Source organism: Narcine bancroftii, chromosome 8 (genome assembly GCF_036971445.1).
Source record: "Narcine bancroftii isolate sNarBan1 chromosome 8, sNarBan1.hap1, whole genome shotgun sequence".
NCBI lineage: Eukaryota > Metazoa > Chordata > Chondrichthyes > Torpediniformes > Narcinidae > Narcine > Narcine bancroftii.
Window position 1 is genome coordinate 11,277,855 of NC_091476.1, and position 25,125 is coordinate 11,302,979.

A 25,125-nucleotide genomic window follows, 5' to 3' on the forward strand; every position below is an offset into this window, starting at 1 on the left:
TGGTGCTCCAATACTGATGGAGACAATTGAGGAAATACACTTACCAATCCTCACCAGTTCTGAGGGTGTGGAAATACAGGATACAATTGCATAGTGGGGTATTGAGGTTCATGTCTTGGAGTTTGCTGATCAGTCAAGGAGATGATTGTGTTGAATGCCAAACTATAGTCAATGAACTGCATCCTGATGCAAAGATCTTTGCTGTCAGCATCTTCCAGGGGTTTGTAATAGAACCATTGCTAATGTAGGAAAATTGGAATGGATCCACATCACTGCTCAGACAAAAGCTGATGTGCTTTAACACCAGAATTTTAATCACTGTGGATGTGAGTGCCACTGGTTGATAATCATCAAGACAGGTAACCACACTCTTCTTGGGCACAGGAATGATTGAAACCTGTTTGAGCGAGGTGGGTACCACACCCTGCTGGAGTGAGATATTGAAGATATCCATGATTAAATTGGCAAGTAAATCAGCAAACGTTTTTCAGTACTCGGCCAGGTACCAGACCAGATGCCTTCCTTGAATTCACTCTCCCGAAGGCAGCCTGCATGTCATCCTTGGAGACTGACAGCAGAGGCTCATTAGGGGACAATAGTTCTTCTAGTGGTCAAATCAGGCATAGAGGGTATTGAGTTCATCTGGAAGTGAAGCTTTGCAGTCTCCTACTGCACTGAGTATGGTTTTGTAGCAGTTACGCTCTTCTTCATTGGGAGGGGGCATAGTTTTAATTAGCAGAGAAGATGACTGAAAATAACATAATGATATCACCTGAAAAAGATCATCCACCAGCTAAGTATACTAGATTCATAACCCTGATTACAGAGAGGGCTTTCAAATTTTACTTCTGAAAATCTCCTCTCTTGTAATTTCTAATGGCACCACACACAGAGGGTGGGTTGAAGTGACCTCCATCTGTAACAACATATTTCATTTATTTTTGGCAGTTCAGCACCTTCCCTATGGAGTCGTCAGTGCAAACAATGCGATTTCTGTTTACATTTCTCCTCTAATTTATACATTATGAAAGGGAAATGGCCAGGCAAAATAGCACACAATACTCTTAACCTTGAAGAGGCTGGACTCATTATTCATAACATTTCCCCTTTACAGGGTCACTGAGCTGGCTAGACGAGTTGCAGGACTCCTGCTTTCTTCAATCCAAACAGACAGAGGTCAAAATCATCTTGAGATTACAATTGAAGGCAAAGATATAAAGTGCAGCCTTTTGTTTATAGAAAAAAGTTTTAAACGAACCACAATTCTGTAATGGTGATTATCCATTAGGGTTATATCAGTGGTTCTCAACCATTTTCTTTCCACTCACATCCCACTTTAAGTAATCCCTATGCCATCGGTGCTCTGTGATTCGTAAGGGGTTGCTTAAGGTGGGATGCGAGTGGGAAGGTAAGGTTGAGAATCACTGCTCTAGACTCAATTGTTACTGAAATATTTTGCTTGAGAAAAATTGTCATTGGCCTATTTCCTTTGGAGTTAGGAAACCGTGCACATAACGAGTCAATTAGGTACGATTAAAACAGTAGTTTTCAAACTTTTTCTTTCCACCCACATCCCAACTTAACCAGTCCCTTACTGATCACAGCACTTATGGGACAGAGTGGTATGTGGGTGGAAAAAGGTGGAGAACCAGTGTGCTAAATGATAGAGGAATGTCTTAGTAGGGCCTTGCATTTAGTTCTAAGTCGAGGATGAACAGATTACATTTCTTCATCAGAAATGTACTTAAATTGAAAAGGAATTAGAGACTAGGAAATGTAAGACAGTAAGACATAGGCAATGGGCTGACAACATTTACAGATGCTGGGATCAGGGAGTTGGGGTATTAATTATGTTTTGGAGAACTAATTATAATGCAAATAATATCAATGCTGGAGTCCATATAATGGAGGAAATAGAGTTATAAATTAAAATTTAATTCAGACATACAGCATAGCAACAGGTCCTTTTGGCCTATAGGCCTGTGCCGCCCAGTTACACCCAAATGACGTACAACTCCAGCACTTTTTTTTTTGAAGGGTGGAAGGAAACTGGAGCCCCCAGGGAAAACCAAGTCAGACACAGAGAGTACGTAAAAACTCATTACAGGCAGTGCAGGATTCAATGGCTGGCAGTGTGATAGCATTGCACTAACCCCTACTCTCTAACTCTACCACTGCTATCAGTTGGAACTGAAGTGACAGCAAAGTGTTATGCACATTTCAGATTCTGGGTTGCTCCAGTGTTCCGAGATGTTTAAGCGCATCTGTTTTCCTACTTAGTTCATTCCACAATACGTTACTGAACTCTGGAACAAGTCATAGTGACTTTCATAAAGTACCACATTCAAGAAATCAAACATGCACTTAAAACAAGTTTATTTTTGACAGGATTTTTTTTTCAGCTAATTATTACTAGTTGTCAGATTGATGCCGTTAATGCTGCAGCTCACATCAAGACCTAGTCATGTTATACAATGGACTCTGAATAAGAGTCGAAGTCGCAGTCAGAATGTAATAAGGGAGCAGTAGGACTCTAGCCCAAGTTTACCATTTGGTTCTTTGACGCTTAACGAACAGCAAACCCTATTTTCAAAATGCATTTAGGAAATCCTCATCTCCATATTTCTTTACACCATTCAGCCCACTGAGGAAATGGAGGCTGACAAAGCAATCTCATTCTTTCACTCACTTTAGCTTTTTTTAAATGGTCATGCGCACAGAGATGCAGTCAAAAGCTTTCTTTTGCTGGCCATTCAAAGACTAGCAAAGGGTCACAATAATTTGACGCCATTTTACAAAAAAAATGGCAAGTGGGTGAGGATGGCACTACTTCTGTTGATTGTAGTCACCTCCATTGACCCCCAGACTCAGAGCTCCAGCCTTCAGATCTTTGGCCTATTCTCCATCGTACCTCCTTGACCCCTGCTCTCAATTCCTGGAAGCCGTCATCTCATCTGAGACACCAGGCCCATCAAATGGTTGACTGTTCACTCAATTCATGGGCAAGTATGGATGGACAATAACTGCTGGCATTGCCAGTGGAAGTAGCATTGAAGTCCTTCACTGTTCTGACTGCATTAAATGTACACAGTGCCCCTGGGAGCTCCAGGACAGGTTCCATCATTACAGGGTAGAGCAAAGATGTTTGGTGGTGGGCAGGATGTGCCCTGCAATCGATTCTCCTCAGGCTAAAAATTCTACCACCCATCTAGAATTGGGGGCAACTTACAGTAGTCAATTGACCAACAACCACAGTTCTTTGGGATGTGGTGGGAAACTGGAACACTAAGTCACAGAAAAGAAGTGCAAATTCTAGACAGACAGCACTGCAAATCAGGATTAACCTCAGACTGATGGATCTGTGTAGCAGCAGCTTTAAGTACACTAGTAAGTATCTTAGAGGATTCAAGAAGACAAAGGAACTTTGTTAGCAATAACGATAGAGTAGGACAAAAGAAATAAATGGAGTTCCACATGGTTGAAAATGTTACATCGTTAAAATTATATGATAAGAGGCTTGCATGTGCACAAGACTTTCAGTGCATTACCCACCAGTGACCATTGAAGAAGTGGCATGCAGATTTATTTAACTATCAGTTCCTTATGGTAATCCACTGAAACCACAGTTGGTTTAAAAATCCACACCACTGGGTTGTGGCCAGTGCAATAGTCATCACCACAAAACTAAGTCTGGAATTCATACTCTGACTAATAGGAGCATATACTGAACTACATTCGATCAAAATGGAATACAAATCATGAGCTTCTTGCCAAATCTAAGAACGGCTAATTTGGAAAACATGCTGGGCAGGACAAGGGATTATAATTTGAGATGCTGCAATAAATAAACAAAAGAGTTTGATGCCTTAGACCTGGAACTAAAATGGACTTTCCAATTAAGCTATAGATATGCTGCTATGCAGAGTTGAAAAAATTGTGCATTTATAACACATATTCAGGATATTCTAAAGTATTAAAAGCCCATTTAACTACTTCTGAAATTTAGCTACTTGTATCAGCATTTACAACAGCCAGTTTGCATCCACTGTGAGCTCAACATTTATAAAGCATTTAAATGCAACATGTTCATAAGAAACAAGGAAATTAAGTTTGAGATGAGTCTGTACAGGGGAAAGGAGGGCAGATTATAAAAAGATACAATTATATAATCTTTCATGCACCTTTCAGAAAATCATTTTATAATCCATAATGTACTTTGGAAGAATAGTTCAAAAAAATTATCATTTGGAGGAGCTCAATGGGCCAAGCAGTATCAGTGGGAGAAAAGGAAATGGTGTTTTGGGTCAGAACCCTTCATCACGTCGACAAACATAACAATGAACAATTACCCTCTTTTAGAAACCTTGAATGAGGGATTAAAGTTGGCTGGAGCACAAAGAATACATTCCATGCAGTTTTTATTAAACCACGGACTGCAGTGGCACTTTAGCAACCCTGCATATCTGTGGAATATTCACATTTCTGAGTTGGGAACTGGCATAACGCTTGTCACAGCATTGGACCTTAAACTGTCTTTAACAGGAGAGTGGAGTAGACATGTAGAGAGGGTTAAGAGATGATTCCACAGTTTAGAGTCTGCAATTCTTACGGCACAGAAATCGTCCATTTGGTCTCCTATGTCCGTGCTAACCATCATCTGGACAAATCTTATTTACCAGCACTTGGTCCTTAGCCTTCTACACATTGGCAATTCAAGCACCCATTTAGATACTTAAATATTTGACAGTACTTGCCACCATCGGCTACTCAGCCAGTGTGTCCAGAGTCCAACCATTCTTTAGATGAACAAGTTCCTCAAATCCTCTCTGAACCCATATCCTAAACTATGCATTAGTGTTTTGGATATTTCTACCTTAGGGTAATTTGTATGACTTTTTTTTCTCTATCAATGCCCATTCAGGGTCTAATGGAATTGTAGACAACTACCGAAGATGCCAGGCAATGGGCATGTTGACTTTTTGTTTGGCTTATGGCTTTTTAACGAACCTCTGAAGAAAAAGAAATTCCAATTGAGGAAAGTGAAGTTAGCAGAAAAGATCATTGGGGACTCTCTTCCTACCATAAAGGACACCTACAACACTCGATGCAGGCTAAAGGCAATAAACATTGTGATAGATTCCACACACCCTTCAAGTAAACGGTTCTCCCTTCTGCTATCTGGTAGAAAGTACCATAGGACTCAGGTCGTTATGTCCAGATTGGGCAACAATGTTTTTCCCCCAAGCCATCAGGCTCCTGAATTCCCAGAATATATGGGGATAGTGTACCCGTGGACTTTTACTCTATATGTCTTAATATTTTAATATTTTAATGTGTTTAACTTCTATTCTAACTTGTATTTATGTAAATAAGCTATCTTGTCTTTACCGTGCAAGCATGGCATGAATGATGACTTTACATGAACAGATAACAAAGGAAAAAGACAAGCGCAGTTTCTCCAACAGGCAGGAACGGAGAGGCCAAAGTTGTTTCTTCTTTGGTACTCAAGGTCAATAATTATTTGCTTCCACCTCAGTTTTGCAAGTTCTGCAGTAGTAGATGTGGGAAATGAGGGACCTGAAGCGCTTTTTTTTTTAAAAAAAAAAGATCATTTAAAATTATGGTGGAAGAACACTGGAAAAATTACACAGGTTAAGAACCTCACCAGCATAGCAAGCAGCTGAGTTAGTGACACAAATGATTTACTGAACTGTGTACACATTATATTAACAAAACAGCAATGAATTTGGTAATTCAACTCAAATGCTACAAGGAGAGGTGGTGCATTTCTTCCACCATTTACACAGTGCCTTCTGCTTCCACTAAATGAATGTTTAATGCAATAATGGACACTCTGCTTTGTGCATCTATGAACTAGGGTGTCAAACAAATCAGTGGAAGTCCTGTGTTTTTTCAAGGAGCTTTTAAAAGTATCTCTGCATCTTTTCCTATGTCCACCTGCTAATCACTTGCTAAAGATTCCATTATTTTCATGTAATACTACATTTAAAATGTAGCATGCATGAAATTCTTTAACTTTGTCTTCCTTAAGGAAGACTGAGAATCTTCACTTTGTCCAGCACCCCTCATGGAAATGAGGCCCCAGCGAGGAACAAACTCACGACCCCTGTTTTACAAGACCAGTGCTCTAACCACTGAGCTGTAATAGAATTCAGAATAAAGTTTCTTATTCAGGAAATTGGTACTGGGCATGTGAACAAAGCAGCCCAGTTAATGTAGCTGGTTAAGTATCACTTAGGGGTCCAATGCTGGGCACGTTGATTTGGGAGAGATTCAGACACAAGTTTGAAGATTTACACTGAGCATCGAACAGCACAGGAACAAGCTTTTCAGACCATCATACCTGAACCAACCATGATGCCAATATAAACAAATCTGCCTGGGCGTGGCTCAACCTTTCTATTCTTTGTCCGTTTAAGTCTCTGAAACATTGCTTTCATATCCGCTTCCAGAATTTCCCCAAGCAACCCATTCCAGCCATCAACCATACCCTGTATGAAATAAACTTGCCTTGTACATCTTTAAACGTGACCCCACTTAACATAAAAACCATGTTCCTAGTAACTGCCATTTCCACACTTGGAAAACAACCATCCGTCCACCCAGTTTATGCCTCTCAATTTTATACACTTCTTTATGGTTGTCACTCAGCCTCCAAAGTTCCAGACAAAAAAAAAACCAAGTTTGTCGAAACGCTCCTCATAACTAACGTGCGCATCTTGGAACTTCAGTAGGGATACATCAGTTCTACTTTTCCGCGAGCCTTTCATCTTTTTGACATTTTGTTAGTTAGACATGGAATTCTAAATTCCAGTGGAATTCTCAATAGATGAATGGTTAGTGAAGTCGCCTTAAGCATTGTAAATGTACAAGCTTTGGAAATCCCATTCCTATGAGAGTAACCTCTTTTTCTTTGTAATTCTTTATTTAATCGTACTTACATTGTCAAACAAGCAGGAAAAATACTTTGGTTTTGCACCCAAAGCAAGAGTCACCAACGTGCTGAAAGGTTGACAAGGATTACATGTTCATCATAAGGAGTTTGAGTCCATATCCTTCTGATCAGACAACATGGCTATCCTCAACTTCTTGTTGAGATAAAGGACTGAGTAGAATGTCCTACATATTCAGGAATCGGGTTATTCCTAACATTAGTCAACTCAACCAAGTGCCTACATATTTTAAATACATTTTTAGAAAAATCAGCCAAAGTAAATGGGATTTGCTAATACAATCAGGAAGATTGTATGATGTTGAAGATGTATTCCATAAACACACAACACCATTAGTGTAGTGGTCAGTGCAACCTATTACAGCAGCAATGTAAGGAGTTTGCATGTTCTCTGGGAGCTCTAGTTTCCTCCCAACATTCAAAACGTACAGGGGTTGTATGTTCTTTGGTGTATTTGGTGGGGTGGGGAATGAGCTCTTGGGCCGGAAGATTGTGTTACATGCCTAAAATTTAAAAAAAAAACTTGATCTGGATTCCACAAGTGGAATTTTATTGGTATTTGCAATTTACTATTAATCATTTGAGCTTTGAAAATTTACATTCATCATATAATCACTTGGGAGAAGTATATTTATCAATTCCTGTTGCATTTTATCAAGAAAGTAATATTTAAGTAAACTCTGAATTAAAGGTTAAATAAATTAGAGACAAACCTATCACAAATTTTATAAAATGTTAATTTTTGACCCAGTCAAAAATACTTGAGGAGAAGCAGGAATAATTTGTGAAATTCTCTTATCTATGGTGCAGACTGGCTGCAGACTAATTCCGGTCTCTGCCGCCGATTCATTTCATGCCACAGCAACTCTGATTCGATACTGTGTTATTAAACTAGGATGTACAAGAAAACACTACCCTCCAAATTTAAAACTCTGAAAAACCTTTGTTCCTTCCACATAATCTTGATCATTTGCTAGCTTGCGTGTATTTTAACTTGGCCAAGAATTCAGTTCTAACTGCACGTTTTAGTCAAGTGCAAATGTTGTTCCTTACATCATACATTGTACTCACATTTCCAAATGAAGGGGTCCTTCTAAAATAGCTAATAATTAGAACAAAATTTAAAAGTCACACACACCCTTCCTCTCACGTGAATAACTTCAATTAGGATTAGGTTGGCTGATCAGTCTGATGCTCCTGGGGAATTCTGTAATGCCACCATCAAATTACAAACAGATCAGAAACTGTTGTATAGTCCACAGTATTTGATATGGTTAGCTCAATCATATTCAGTGGAATTCTCAATAAATCATTTGTTCATCAAATGCCTGGTACAAATCCAGTTTACACTTCCATTCTTTTCATGGAAAGTTAAAACCAGGAGGCTTTATTACTGTTGCACAAGAATTATTCTCTATAGTTATTTCACTCGATCGTTTCATCCAAGTGGCTGCATTGTTGTGTTCTGCGAGGATTTGTCTACTTATCTGCAAATGTTTCCAGTAGGTCAGTCGGAGGTTTGAGAGGGAATTCAAGTTTCAATGGATGGGGACCAAATCAAAGTACATCAGCTCAGTACTCTGCCTCGACATGACCATTTGTATTATGTTGTAGATCTCTTCTACAACTTCAAACTCCCTAGGAAATATCCTCAACAGCACATTAGCTGTTTGCAATTGCAGAAAAAAAATTCTATCGGCATATTCCATTCCCTGTTTTTTTAAATTTTTATTTTGCCAATTCATTTTGAGTTTTATCTCCGTGTATTAGCAACATGTCAGAATTTACATGAAATCTGGCCTTCTGTATATAATCATTCAATCTGGCAATGTTATCGTACTTCAAAAGGTCATTCAATCTATTGAATCTATGCCAGAATTTTCCCCCATAAGTCTCCATGATCAAAATCCTCCAGTGTTTTTTTAAAAATTGGTCACATAACCAAATTCTTTTCACATTCTTCACTTCATCAATTGCATTTTACAGATAATTCCATTCCTGTGATATTTTTGCCTAACTCCCTCTTTATTTTTTGATTGTTAATCTTGCAGATATATAACAAATCAATGGAAACCACCCATCTCTATTTCACAAAAGCCTCATCATTTACATTTTTTGTGGAGGTTAGAGGCCTAAGTGCTATTTACTTGAACTGAGTAGAATAATATTCTTTGAAATTATATCAAAATTTTTCTTTTAAAATACTTATGAGACCCTCCTTTCAGTGTTTCAAAATGTATGTAGTTCTCCAACTCTTATTTTAAACTTTACTTCCTTGCTTTTTCATTTTTTTTTGCTTTGAGACTCAAAACCAAGATGCCACCTGCCTTATCTAGGTGTACTGCCACTCACAGTGATTGGCTTCAGCATACTGAAATCTTATTGTCTGTTAACAAGTCTTAATGCAAAAGGGTTACCAAGCCCGATAGTCTTGGTTAAAGCGTTGAGTATTCATGAGCAATTTCCAAAATATTAGATTAAATGAAGGAAATTGTTGCATTTGTTGATAATGCAAATGTTAGCATTGCAGTGATCATTCCAAATTGTACAACTTAGGGTTGGATATAAAAGTATACACATCAAGAATACAACAAAATATAAATATATTAAAGTAACCCAAAACAAAATATACTCAATTGATTCCTCTTGGTATAAAGATATAATTGACTACTAAGTATTCAGTTCATGCCCTAGCATGTTCGAAGTAAGCATTTTAAAAATCATAAGAAATAATCAGTGCTTGAGGCCTTTAAATGAACTTCCCACTAGCACAATGTCAATTTACTTCTATGTACTCTATAACATCCTTGAAACAAAATTATTTGTCTAGGTTAAGATTACAAATCTTGGTAAAATTTCAAATAATGTCCCTGTTATAAAGTTTTTGAGGTTTTTCTTTACCATTTCTTTTAAGATGGGTTATGTGGTGATTGTTTATTTTGGAATTTCTTTATACTGGAGAAGATCTACAACAGTTTTACAATTCTGGACATCAGTCTGTGGAGTTCATTTGAAAATTTAAATCTCATTGACAGAAAATTATCACTCCTTTTGACCCAAAAGTATCAGATGCTGTTAGGACAACCTTTAAAACCCCTCTTGTGCAGAAGGTAGAAATGTTTTTCAGTGCCAATTACTGCTCATTTATCTCGCTGACTTTATTCATCCCAGAAGTTCATTGTGCCCTGTCACATTCTTTAGCGGCTAGTAATGCCAGTTAAAATATAGTTCTTTTTTTCAAAAAGTGTCTACATTTTATGTGAATTCTAAATGTTTACTCTTAAAAGGATGTAAAGAAGTCTTTCAAAGCTGAAGGATGAAGAAGTTTGACAGCCTTAGATTAATCTATTTGGATGGATACATGGTAAACAGCAGAGGACAAGTTGAAAGCCCATTATGATGTAAATAAATAAGGCAAGAGGACTAAGATTTTTGCTTTTAATGGCTATTACTTCTTAGTAATCTTATTAGAAAAGATGTCTCACCAATATCAGCATCCATGTTTTATGCTTTCTGACAAGTGAAAACTAATTAAAACAGGCTTTGATAAACATTTTAAATTGTTTGGTATTGCAATTTATGAATGAATTTTCTCAGAAATTTAAACATTTCTTTTCATCTCCCAGCTTCTTGTACAGTCCGATCAGCAGTAGGACAGGGTACAGACTTTAAACAGCCTATTAAAGGAGCCGCCGCTGTTTTATTTAAAATTCTGCGACTGCAGGGTCTGGGCCCAGGATGACGATGCCCGTGTTCTGCAGTGGCCACGAGGGTTTGCAGAGACTGTGGTGAGCAGTGGACAGTACGGTGAGAATGCTCTCCTCCACCCCCCCCCCCCCCCCGTTAAGAAGGAAAAGCAGAGGAGATGACCCTCAAGGATGTAGACCACTGTGGTGGACCAGTGAGGAGACCTGCGACTGAAGGACACCCACAGGCAGCAAGCTGTTACTGACTTGCAGGTGAGGACACCCACACAGACTGCGGATGGCATGAAGTCAAAGGGCTCACACCAGGCTGCAGGTGACTGGCTCACAACAACCAGGGATCGGAATCAGAACTAGAGAGGGTGCAGAGAGCAGGAAGGGGTCCTGAAGGCTTTCCAATCATCTCAGAGGTTTGGATCTGGGCTTGGGTTGATGATAATTTGAACTGAATTGGAGTCTTGTGTGGCTGCAGAGACTGGAGGAGAATCTATGGACCCTGAGACTCTGGGGAAACTCTCTTTTGCTTCTCTTTCTCTGACTGCAAAGGATGTCAGGCAATGCGAATGGCGAATATTTGTCTGCCTTCAGGCAGACTAAAGATAATTTTGTACAATATTATATTTCTGATTTATTACATGTTAGTGTATCTCATCTGAATATGGTAGAAAAAGATGTGCATCAAATACAAAGACAGTATAAGAATAAATGTGAGAATATTAGAATGAAATTCACAAATCTATTAGAAGATAGATAAACTACAAGGTCAAGTTGTCAAGGAACACAAAATATTAAAACATTCTAGAGAAAATAAAAGAATGGTTGAGATGAGATAGAGCCACACAGGAAATTGGCAGAATTATTCACTCATTATTTTGAGTTGGTTTCACCAGGGAGTTGGAACAAATGGATGACATAGAATTATGAGAAGAATGAAACCAATGCATTTAAAATAGAAAGTTGGAGACATATTTAAATAAATGAATCAAACACTGACTGGATAAAATCTGAAGTCCATATTACCTAATACAATGCACCTATTTAAAGGAGCATATCAATGGAATTGCAGACTGGTTGCGACAAGTCAGCTCAAGGTAATCTCCATTAGAAAAGAGAACATTTTGAAATAGAATAGTATAGCAGAGGAATAGTTTCTTTGGCCCATTTTGTCTGCACTGACCAGGATGCCAATTTAAATTGCATATCTGCGTGCACATGGTCTGTATCTTTACATTCCTTGGTCGCTGATGTGCCTGCCCAAGTGGCTCATATTTTGGTACTGTATCTGCTGCCATTCTTCTATCAATGTGTCCCAGGGATCTACTACACTCTGTATAAAAAAAAGTTGTATGTGAGTGGAAAGGAAAAGTACTGTTTTAATCGTACCTAATTGACTCATTAGGTTCACAGTTTCACAACTCCAAAGGAAATGGGCCAATGGCAATTTTTCTCAAGCAAAATATTTTAGTAATAATTGGGTCTAGAGCAATGGTTCTCAACCTTCCCTTCCAACTTTAAGCAATCCCTTACTAATAACAGAGTACTTGTGGCATAGGGATGTCTTAAGGTGGAATGCAAGTATGCAAGTCGGGGGGCAGTTTGAAAACCACTGCATTAAAGCAATACCCACACTTGGAAAAAGACTGACAATCTATGCTCTGTCTCCCATGATTTTGTATTTATTGTAGCCGATTGTCCTCTCAGCCATCCTTGCTTCAGAGAAAACAATCCAAGTTTGTCCATCTTCTCTTGATTGCTAAATCTCTAATCAAAGCAGCATCTTGGTGAACCCTTCTTTCATTTGCTCCAAAGCCTTCACATTGTTCATTCATTGCAATGATCAGGTTTGTGCACAATACACCAAATGTAGCTTAATCAAGGTTTTATATAGCTGTAACATGACTTTCTAACTTCATTATACTCAACACTTCCTTCACCATCCCTTCAACACATGACCATGTTTGGAGAACTTGCTCTCCAAAATCTTTCTATACATCAATGCTCGTAAGGGTCCTGTCATTTACTGCTTACCTTCTCTTTCATTGAGCTCCTAAAGCACAGCACTCAGTTGTCCAGATTAAATATCTGCCATTTCGGTGTTCACATTTCCAATTGGTCTACATCTTGTTGAATCATTTTTTAAACTTTCTCTCTATTCATAACTCCAATCTTTGTCATCTGCAACCTTATTCAAACCATTTCATTCATTTGTACATCATAAACAGAAGCCCCAACAGTGATTCTTGCAGAATTACACTAGTCACACACCTCTGGCCAGAATAATACTTCTCCACTGCCCTCCCTGGTTTTCAACATCAAAACCAATTTTGAATCCAATCTAGCAAATATCCTTTGGATCAACCGACCATGAGGGTTCTCGTCAAATGCCCTGACCATTGACAGCTCTACTGTTGAAGTCGTCAAGAGTATCAAGTTCCTCAGAGTGCACACGGCAACAAATCGCTTAACATCAGCTCCAAAGCCCAGCAGTGCCTTTAATTCCTGCAAAGGCTGAGGTAGGTCCATCCTCACAACATTCTACAGAGGAGATATTGAGAGCATCCTATGCAAATGTATCACTGCCTGGTTTGGAAGCTGTACCACCTCAGAACACAAGACTCTGCAGAGGATAGTGAAGTCAGCAGAAAAGACCATTGGGGAAACTTTTCCTAGCATGGAGGACATCTACAACACTCGATGCAGGCAGAAAGCAATAAACATTGTGAAAGACCCCATACATTGAGAATTTAAACTGTTCTCCTTTCTGCCATCTGGCAGGAGGCACTGAAGCTCTCGGGACATTACTTCCAGAGTGGGAAATAGCTTCCCCACCCCCCCCCCCCCCCCAAACCATCAGGGTCCTGAACTCCCAGTACAGATGTGGATAGTGTACTGTGGACTTTCAGTATATATGTCTTAATACTTTAATGTGTTAACAGCTTTGTAAATATGCTCCATGGTCCGAGAAATGCTATCTCGTCCTACCATGCGAGAATGGTATTGTTACGAGTCCAGAGGACCCCAAAGCACAGCAGCAATAGATATGCTTCACAACAAAAGGGTTACTTAAACAAAAGTTGCTTTTAATTATCTTTGAACAAGAAAACAGAATCAAACTTTAACTTATCTCTATTGACTTACTTAAGTCCCCCCCTCGAATTCTAAGCACATGTGTGTGTAATGTGTATTTAAGTTTAGAAAAGTTCTTTGGTTCACAGTATGAACAATAAATAAAGTGACTTGACTTGAAATGCTTTACTGAAGTCCATATAATCAACTCTTAGCTGTCTCTCAAGTCATCTTCATGACCTCCTAAAAAAAACACGATCGAGTTTGGAAGACATGCCACACCCTCTCACACAAATAATCTGCAAAGGTTTCAAAACAAAGTTTACTGCCTGACAAATTTTCTTTTGAATGGCAAGAGTAGCAAAATATTAACAAAATAGAAATTATTGATCAAGATTTTCAAAAACTTTGATTGGTATCCTATAATACTGATGAACAAAGTCAGAGAATGCAAAGTTGTTTTCAAGTTGCAGAATGGATTGATAGCAGATTCAAGACAGCAAGCAGAGAGTGAGAGCAAAAGGTAACAATTCATAGTGAGAGAAGTTTGGAAGTGGCATTCCAGAAATATTAGATCTGGGGCCTCTGCTGTGCACAATTTGTACTAACGATTGAGATCTTGGAATCAATAATTTTCTAAATTTATGGATGACAGAGAATTAGAAAGAGGAGGCAAGCCAATAAGTGAGAACTGCAGAAAATTGCAGAGGGTATTAATAAATTTGCAGTACGAGATGAAGTTCACCACAGTGCAAGATAACATCTTTAGATAATTACAGAGGTATTATTACTTGGAAGGTGTCAGGCTAGGTGAATAGACAAACAAAGAAAGTTGTGCTATAAAGGCTATAAAAGCAAACCAAACATTAGACATGTCTGGAAGATAAAAAGTAGGAAAGCTTTGCTTATTGAACCTTAGTTAGACCACACTTGGAGTACTCTACACACCATTCTGGTGACCAATTAGAAACGATATGGAGAGAAGTTACATTGCAGATTTATCAGGATTTTGATCAGAATTGTAGTGGTAAACACACATATCCAACAAGGATGAGAAAAGAAAGCCAAAGGATTTTATTTAAAACTATGAAAGATTTTGATAGACTGGAATAGGAAAAAAGTTTCCACTGTGGGGGAAAGAGCATAACAAGAGACCATCAATAGCCATCAATTAATCCAATAAAAATGTAACAAGGAATTGCAAAAGGACAGACTTGTTTTTAAAGCAAAAGGATGATGGAACTTGCCACTACAGGAGTGTTTGGAGAGATAAGGCACTTTAGGAAAGGCGGTTAGGCTGACAAATTTATGAAAAATGACAGAATCTAGAGCAGAGAATAAACATTAGCGTGAACTGGCTAGGGTTCAGGAGTTTTATCCAATATTCTTTTTCCACTGTTATTCTTAGTATATTGAGTGCAAGATGAAGTTACTTCAAGAATTAGCTTCAGAATAATAGACAAAGAAACTCAGAAGCAACTCCTTGTGTGAAGCTCTTTCTGGTGTTCTGGCATGATATAAAATTATATCAAGACAATATTTGCAATAAAACCAGAATGTTCCTGACTGGTTGAAGGGCAAGTGGAAGACAATGTTTCAGATCAATGAAACTTTTATCAAAATATCTTGAACCAAAACATATATCCTGATGGATATTCTGTACATTTGTCACATCCTCTGCTCTTTCCATTTTTGTTTTAGGATATCATCTATAGTTGACTATTTATAGGTGAGTCCTTACAATACATACACCTGATTTAAAAAAAAACTTGCATGGTTCTGACAAGTTGCCATTATTCCCTTTTCTCCATATTAAAGTCCAATTTGTATCCTCTAAACTTAAGGTTTCAAATTGCATTTCATAAAAATGTGAGGGTTGAATCCCTCTTTCAAGCACAGTTAATACCTTCCCTGTAGTTTCCATTGTGATAATTAAAAAATAAAAGCAGTCTCTTCTCAGCATCACTTTAAATGACTTGCATGTCCTTAGTTCCTTCAGCTCAAAAATGGGACTAGATAATCAAGCATCTCAGCTTTTTTTAGTTGCCACATGCACCTTTAAAACTACTTTTCCCCCTAGATTCAGAAGATTGATTTACAGAATAAAAGTTTTCTGATATCTGAACTAACAAGGCAGAAAAATCATCCAAATCTCAGTGGCAAAGTACAGATATCACAGCATTTCTTTTGCAAACCACATGTGGTTAAGGGTTAAAACAGACACTTTGCCTAATAGTTAAATTGATCCAACAAATAGATTTAAAAGAAAAGACAGAAAATGAACTGGAACTCTAAATCGGACCATTATTTATTAAATCAAACATGTGTTTTAAGACATTAATGATGTACAACTTCACAAAGTTCCTGGTCATTGAAAGAACACCAGGTTGAGCACATCCATAAAAACATCCAGCATTTCAGGCTAGAGACAGGGAAGTGTTGACATACAATTGAGAACTTACTGTAGCTAAAGCAACAAGATTAAGAAAAAATGGATAAGCACAAGGGATTTTATTTCATTGTCTGGTTAATAACCAAATCTGTAATCTTTCAGTATTAGCTTACCTCCAACGAAAATGAATCCCCATTGAACAGAGAAGACTGTTCCTATGAAGAATCCAAGGTGCATCTTTTATTCCAGTTAAAGAAGATATTCCCAAATTGATCCTATTCACAATGCCAATTATATTCCCAATGAAATGTCAGTACAATCCAAATTATGCACTCAAAAAGAACTAAAGAGGCAGGTGCTGGGTCCTTTCCCAACTCAGGTCTTGATTTTTCTCACTTTGTGAAACTTAATTTCGCACAGATACTCAAATTCTTCATCATATCTCCACCAAAAAGCAAATGCCACCGAGGGAGAAGAACATTGTTTAAAGTTGTTTTCTATCTGACTGCACAGTACAATGAAATCTGAGCTGAGTTTAGGTAGTGCTAGCCTGTTTTGCAGTCTGCAGTGGCTTTATAGTTCAAGACAACAGAAAGTAGCTACGTCAGCTTCTGCCAGAGGGAGCCACTTACTGTCAAACAGCAGCTATGCAGACTTCTAGCTTTAAATACATTGCAGTAACATTTGGATGCTTTCATGTGAAACCCAAATGTTTTCACTACATCTGCCATGTAATAATCATGCTCATTTATACAATTTTTCTTGTACTTTCATTTTATTTCCACAAGTCTCTGTGTTAGTCTTTTAAGTTTTGAGCAACAATCAATCAGCTGGAAGAACCTGTGTGTGTGTGTGTGTGTGTGTGTGTGTGTGTGTGTGTGTGTGTGTGTGTGTGGGGAAGAGGAATTGCCCATGTTCTGGGCTGACACCCTTAATCAGAGCTGGGCATTTGATGGAGATTCATTTTATTTGGAGGTAGGATAATACTGAAAGCTCTATTAAGCAGGGCTGATGGAAGGCCTCAATCTATTCACAATACCCTCCCCTCTACCCAAACTCTATGTTCCTCCAACAGTTTGTTCACTCTCACATCACCTTGCATTTGAAACTAGGTTTATTAGCTGGCAAGCAAAAGTTTCTTTTTTTTTGCTTTTATTCTTTTTAAAAAGATTCAAGGCTTCTCTCCATTTCTCTCCATTCCCATCCTGTTTGACACACTTTATTCAGTGTTCTTCACCTGCTATCTTGGGGCTTTTTGAAAGTTTCTTCATGTAGATTTCTCAAATGTGAATAAAAATGCCCTTGTAATCAAAATCCACTCATTACATCAATGTACAACAAATACATTTGATTTTAAAATACTGACTCAACCCCTTGTTCTTCCAATAATACCTGGCAATTTTTGCTTAATATTTCATTCAAAGGATATTGGCTTTAATAACACACAATTCCCTTAGTAAGTTAGAAATTGTGCTGACGGCTGTATCATGATCTGGTATGGGGACACCCATACCCCTGACTGTAAAGTCATTCAGAAGGTAATGAACAGCCCAGACCATCACAGACAAAACCCTCCTCTCTATTGAGAGCATCTATAGGAACACTGCCATCGTAGAGCAGCAGCAATCATTAAGGACCCACATTGCCCAGCACATGGTCCATTCTCACTGCTGCCATTAGGAAAGAGGTTTTGGTGCCATAAGACTCAGACCACCAGGTTCACCAACAGCTGCTATCCCTCAACAATCAGACTCAACCACAAACTCAGAAGGACTCTTAATTGTGCACTTCGATTCTTTTTATTCTATGTATTGCAGTTTGTTTACATTTGTTATCTGTTTACAATTCTTTGTTTACATGAATAAACTGTACAGTTTTTTTTGCACTATCAATCAGTGGTAATTCTGCCACGGCTGCAGGAAAAAGAATCTCAAGGTTGTATGTGATGTCATCTATGCACAATGAAAATAAATCTGATCTAATTAAAAATATCAGCTCAGGTTCAACTACTGTTATGGATTCAAACGCACAGCCTTGCAAACTTGGGTAATGGTCTTCTTCCTGGTGTTAAGTGGAATTATGCAAGCATGTTGAGGTGGTTGATATAATTATATCAGCACAGTAGAACCAATGAAGAAAAAGTTATCCATTGGAAATTTTATTTTTCCGCCCCCCCCCCCCCCCTCAACACGTGTTGTTTGACCCAAAGAGCATTTTAAACATTTTTGTTTATATTTCAGAAATGACCAATTGGAGCAGTTAACTTTTCCAATTTATGATCGACATTTCCTTTTGTAAGTTATTTAGCATGCAAATCTCTTCTCCCATTGCCTGATACCCACTAAGTGAGATTCTCAACTTCACAGGTTAGGTTCATTAACTTTGAAGTCCATCCTTTACCAATAAACTTTCTCCACATATTCTTATCAGTTTGAAATTCCTTTCAAGTCCATTAAGTGATAATGGTTTTGTTCAAGACCATTTAGTTTTAGTTCAAGGCTATTTGATCCCAGTACTGGCTTGGGTAATTGCTGAAGGTGGCGAGGTAGGATGGCTAGATTTGGATAGCTTTTTCCCCCTGTTTTTATTGTGTTGCACACACTAGGTTGTGTGATCCATTGTGTGCGCAAGTTAGAACGGCTCAGAATCCAATGCCATGAAACCACTGAGCAACTATATTACACCACTTGGATTACAATGGCAAAATATAAAATTCAAAGATTTTTAATAGGTTTTGGAAACATAGGTTCAATCTAGTTCCTATTGTAATACAATTAATTTCATCTAAATATTACACAAGACTAAGTTTACATTACATACTCAAATTGCAAAGCAAGGCAACTTTGGAAGGAAATAGAGTTAGTCAGACCAAGCATCTGGTTAAATAAAAAAGTGTGGGCTAGTGCCCCCACTTGTGAGAAACTAAAATTACAACATGACTAGTTTACTCTAGTCTCAATTCTAAACGTGAGAAGAGTAATTTATAATAGAAAATGTTGACAGAAAATAATGAGTAAAAACGCATAGGAAGTGAGCTTTTAAATAGGAAATACATGCAGGAATACAATGACAGTATGTAATAGATGTGGGAAAGCATACTCCAGGATCCCACAAGTGATACCATATACTGTAAAGTACCAGCATTATTGGGAGGGGTGGATATGCTCCAGATTGAAATGCCTATGCATAATTCATAGTATTTCATGTTCTAGAATTGCTTCCATGCCACTGCACTCAATCATCGTGAACATTATCCAGTAAAACATGGGTTTGGGTTAGGTATTTAATCACAATGTGAAAAAAGACATTTTAATGCAATTTTCAGCTATGCAAAGTGATACAATCTGTTTAGATTTGAACCCATTGCTTTAAAAAAAATCACATTCTTGCATTTGGCAGGATTTTACTCCTGCTTATTTTCCCAACACCAAACAACCCCCAAATGACTTAAAAAAGTGTGAAAGCCCCAAGTTTCTCCTTGGCAAGATTTGAAAACAAGTTGCTATTCACTCATGGAAAAATTGGGTTTTAATTATGCTGAATGCTTCGAAGGAGCAGGATTTTAAAAAAAAGGCCCAATTTCAATCAAAGGCATGCCAAAACCAAAGGGAAAATACTGTTGCTTGCTTTCAACTTCACTGCAACCAACCTCCAACGCCCATTTATTTGCCCAGTGATGTCAAGATATCATCGAAGCCTCAGCACCTGCAATCTGCCTATGCAGGTTTCATTAAGCCACATTTCTGAATACCCTTCAGAAAGGGCAACATCTTCACAAGCTGTGCTACAAGTGATCCGCATTAACACCCAACATGAGAATCTCCCGCAGAAAATCATACCTGCGCTTAGAGGTAAAAGTCATTCCCACCCATCTTCTCAGGTTTTGACATTGAGGGTTATACATCAGCCGAAATTTGCCATTCATCAGAACTTGCATTGAATGTATTGGTCGTCCCCTGCACAAATGCAGATTTCACCTACTTTTCCCATAAATCCCCAAAAACAGGTAGATCAACTGCATTGTGATTGCAATCAGCTTTTAAGCAAAAGTCTTAGAACCTGAAGGTTCTGGAATCTGGAGCAAAAACAGGTTGCTGGAGAAACCCAGGGGCAGGCAGCACCTGAGGATACAAAAGGATGGTCAACTTTTCAGTCAACCATCTCTAATTCCACAGATGCTCCCTGACCTGTCTAGTTCCTTTACAAAGCTCATTCTTTCCTCCAAAACAAGGCATCTTTACATCTATTATAGCTCTCAAGCTCAACATACAAAGATTTCCCCACCAAAATTAAAAAAAAAATTCTCCTTTCATGTACAGGATGACCTCTTTACTGAATTGCTCATTTACTGCTGGCAACTTACACAACTTATTTAGACACAGCTGGTCACAGTTACCACTCCTCTTTCAAGGGGAACACAGTCCCAGAGGATATCATTTGGCATTGCACTCTACTCACAACTCACTATGCACCTGGAACTCTACAGCAATCACAGCCATGCTGCTGTCACCAGCAGTATGGAAACCATTTATACCAAAGAGAATTAAATTAGATTTTGTTCTTTACCTCATTTTATATTCAGTAGCCAGACATATTCTTGGTAGCAGTGAGCTGTTCACTGCATTACTTAACCAGTAAACAAGCTGAGACAGTATCTGCTGAGATGGATCAAGGGAAGAACCATTAAACAAGGTTACACCAGTACAACCATAAGGAGAAATGCAAGAAGCAAGCCAGGCCACATTCTCAGTTTCAGGCATCTCACATCAGACTCCCTCAAAGGCAACAATGGATGTGCTGTGGAGGCAGTATTCCTTCCACTCTGTACACTCATTGTTAAACACTCACACATTTGCTGAGATGAGAAAGCCTGCAGACACTGTGATTAAAATAAGACCACAATGTTGGAGAAGCTCAGCAGGTTAAACAGTGTCCTTTATATAGCAAAGATACATTCATTTTGCTTGTACCTCAATGAAGGCTCAAGCCTGAAATGTTGGCTACATACCTTTGCAATATAAGAATACACCACTTGACCAACTGAGTTTCTCCAGCATTATCTTTTTGCACATTTGCTGAGTCTTAGGAATTACCTCCCAGTGATGCCACCATTTTTAACAAGACAGCCAGGTGGTAATGATTTCCAGAAAGTTCCTGATTTTAAATGGACACACACCTTCTTGATAGTGTAAAGCGGTTCTCAGGAGGATTGTTCAACAAATACTCCCTCAGCAAGAAAATGGTAATTGAATCAATGTATTTATTAACATCATCTAGACTTGCAAAACAATAAGAATTTCCAGAAAGTTCATGAGAATAAAATGAAAACCCACTTTCTCTTTCCACAAATAATGAGAGCTCATTAAATATCACATGTAAACAGTTGGGATTAGATCAATACAAAATACTAATGTGACTCAATGAAGTCAGAAGGGCACTCAACAATCTTCTATTGATGACTGCATCAATTCTGTTTTCTACTCACCAACTCATTATAGCCTTCCCTTGATTTGGAGGATAATTAGGTAGCAGCTGCAAATGGTCATTATTTCTCTTGATCAAGACATAAACAGAGCAGCCTCATGGTCTCATTTCAAATTACTTCCAAATTACTATCAATGCAGACCAATTAATGTATCAATCTATTCACTGCAAAGCTAACTTCATAGTTTTCAGGTCCTAGTGTCCCCAAAAATTGTCTGCATCAGAATATTTGTGGCATGATTAGCATAGCAGTTACCACGATGCTATTAGAGCGCCCGTGTCCTAGGTTCAAATCCTATGGTGTCTGTGAGGAGTTTGTACATTCTTCCTATGTCTTTGTTGGTTTTCTGCAGGTGCTCCAATTTTCTCCCACCCTTCAAAATGTGTGGGATTGTAGGTTAATTGGGTGGTATGGGTTTAAATGGCTGGAATCAGCCTCTACCACATTGTAAATAAATAAGATAAATATTCTTTTTCAACCCTGCTGCAATTCTTCAAATAACAATTCATGAATGACAAGCAGAATGCAAAGCTTAAGGGCTAACTTAATCTCATTTGTCTTATTTTCAACCCTTCTCTCAGAGTACCTTACAAAAGATGTGGTAAGTTTTTATTGCACAGATTGTACAACTATCAGACCAGCTTCCAGGCTTTGCCATGGCTGGCAAATGGCCCTTGAAACTGTGCTGTCTGCTCCCTGCCAGCAGTTCTGATATCATGGAGAGATGAAAGGTTCTGTCCCTGGGACTCAGTTTGCTGCTTGTTCAGGCTTAGTAGAGCTGTGGAGAATTGGGACTGTACCTCGATAGAGCCAGAATGGGTTTCCTCAGCATTAACACTGAGAGGCATAAGGAAGAGGAAGTGATGTTCTTTTGAGCCTGCATAATGTGATGAAACCACTACTCTATATATTTGCCATATGTAGATGTCATGACTTTTCCTGGTTGAACCTGCTCTCACTGGCTGGCTCATGACCCCTCCTCTTTCTTCCCCACAAAGGCTGTCATGCCACAGTTCGAGTCCAGGCCAGTGTGAGAAGCCAACACAGGGATACTGTCCATCTCTTCAGTCTCGGCAACTTCAGTCTTGTGTAATTCATTGTGTTTCCTAAATTATGTTGTCACAGATTCTTCCACATCCACATTATTATAAGGAGCCAGTCTGAAATGCCGGACACATCAACCATTTTAGAATGGTAATTGCCGAATGACTTTCTGTTTCAGGATCCACTTGATGATTCAAATCAGCACCACTGGAGGGAGCCAATTGTTTCCCTTCTTCGACCAACAAATTACAACCCACGAGTAGCAGGTATCCCCCACCATGGAAGGCCATTCCAATGGAACAGCCCCACTTATCACCACCACTGCTTCCTGAATACTTTTGGGTGCATTTTATGGATTTTGGGCTGCTGATCACAAAAATCACCTTAACATTTTTTAAATTACATACTGTTTTTTTGGATATAACCTACTTTAGTGATTTCCTGTCATATTTTAAGTCTACTTCAAGCCGACAAAACCATGAAGTGCAGCATGTTATTGGAAATTCATTTTCTGCATTCTCACTTGGACCTCTTCCCTGCTGATCTCGGTGCCGTCAGTGACAAGCATGGTGAAAGGTTTCACCAGAGCATTTCATCCGTGGAAAACCAGTATCAGAGAAACTGGAATCCATTAATTCTGGCCGACTATTGTTGGATGCTGACATGAGAGGCATCAGATGATGAGTACAAATGAAAATCAGTGACAAAACATTTTGAGGTCAATTGAAATAATGCAATGTGTCAGGATCATTCTGTAATTAAGCATGCTAAATTCAATAAAAGTTAATTTAATGTTTACCCAACTTTCTACGCGATACAGAAAATCTGTAAGTATCTTTGTGTTCAGTTTGAAATTTTCCATCATAATCCCCAATTTTTTTTCAGGAAGCAAACCTTTTGAAAAGAATACGTTATTCCGTATTATTGACCACTCCTTCAACTCTTAGATCGATGCAATTTGTGTGCGGTTTAGGGTAACTCCAAAAATGATTACTTTTGTGGTCCTTCTTTAATTTGACTCTGGCTGCTTATTTTCCTTCAGCGGAATCTCCATCTTAGTCTTGCCTATACCACTGCCATTCATATAGATCACAAGAAGTGGATTTTTCCCTTCCACTTTTTTCCTCTTCGAAAGCTGCAAGCACGGGCTGCAGATAACCATGCCATGGACCACAATGGTTTCCCAACAGTTCCCACCTAACACCACTGCAAAACATCAGCTGCATGTCAATGTAATTAACCTAATTATATTTAGAACTACATCATTGCCCTGATCTTACTGAGGTCCCTTTCTCAAAAGTCCATTCTCTGCAGACACTGGACTCAGTGGATACCTTACGGTATGCTGAAACATGGTATCAATTTCCCCACAACTGCAAAGAGAAATATGAAAGTCTGTAGACACTGTGATTGAAATACTGGAGGAACACTGCCAGTCTTGCAGCGGCCATAGAAGGAAAAGATATATTACCAACATTTTAGGTCTGTGAAGAAGAGGAAAGGTTTTCCTCTACATCGGAGAGAATGGACACAGAATAGGAGATTGCTTCATTGAGTACCTTGGTTCTATCTGCCGAAAAAGCGTGGATCTCCAAATGGCCATCTATTTCAATTCCCCACCCTCTTTCCTTGCTGATGTTACTGTCCTTGGTCTCATGCATTGCCAAACTGGGACCACCCACAAATTGGAGGAAGAACACCTCTTTCTTCTGTCTGGGCACCCTCCAACTGGATAGCATTAACATTGACTTCTCTGATTTCTGCTAGACACTCCCATCCCCTCCATCTTTGTCCCCTGTCTCCTTTCTTCTATCGGTCTGTCTGTCTGTCTGTTTCTCTCTCTCTTCCCTTTTCCCTCTGTCTCTTTCACAGAGCCGAAAATCATTTCTCAGGTTTCCTCTTATCATGTCGAATTTGTCTGTTGGTCTGGACTCCTCCCTCTCTCATTCTTTCCCCTTTCTTTCTCCAGCCTTTAATTCAGACACCAGTCTTTTTTCACTCGTACCTTGAGGAAGGGATCAGACCAAACGTCAGTTATATTTTTTTTACCTCCTATAGATGCTGTAAGACTGGATGAGTTCCTCAAGCATTTCTGTGTTTTGATTGCAATGTATTGAAGCCTACATGCTCTTGAAACATTGATGAAGAATTGGACTAAGACCTTTCCAATGAGCTACATACAAGGTATAATTCTAATACCCAATCAGAAAACTGCTAAAACATTTGCAAAATCCACCAGAAATGGATTAGCAGCAGCCTTTGGTAGTTTGTGCATAAATATGTGTGACCTGTGTGTGTGTGTGTGTGTGTGTGTGTGTGTGTGTGTGTGTATGGTTATGAGAGAGAGGGGGGATGGGAAAGAGAGAGAAACAGGCAGATATGAAAAATTTTGTCAGTTAAAGTGCATTGTAGAATCCTCACATTTGCTGTGGTAAGAATCTTCTTACTTCCTGAGCCTTTC

General features: G+C 38.7%; 1 protein-coding gene across 4 annotated transcripts in view; it reads right to left on the reverse strand.

Moving 5' to 3' along the window:
* Positions 1-16,689, reverse strand: part of kdrl (kinase insert domain receptor like) — a 138,426-nt gene extending 121,737 nt beyond the window's left edge. For all 4 annotated transcript variants that reach the window (XM_069892898.1, XM_069892901.1, XM_069892900.1 and 1 more), the window contains exon 1: positions 16,309-16,689. In XM_069892898.1, the coding sequence (XP_069748999.1) occupies positions 16,309-16,372 (64 nt within the window). In that variant the 5' untranslated portion in view covers positions 16,373-16,689. The remainder of the gene's footprint in view (positions 1-16,308) is intronic.
* Positions 16,690-25,125: the final 8,436 nt, after the last annotated feature.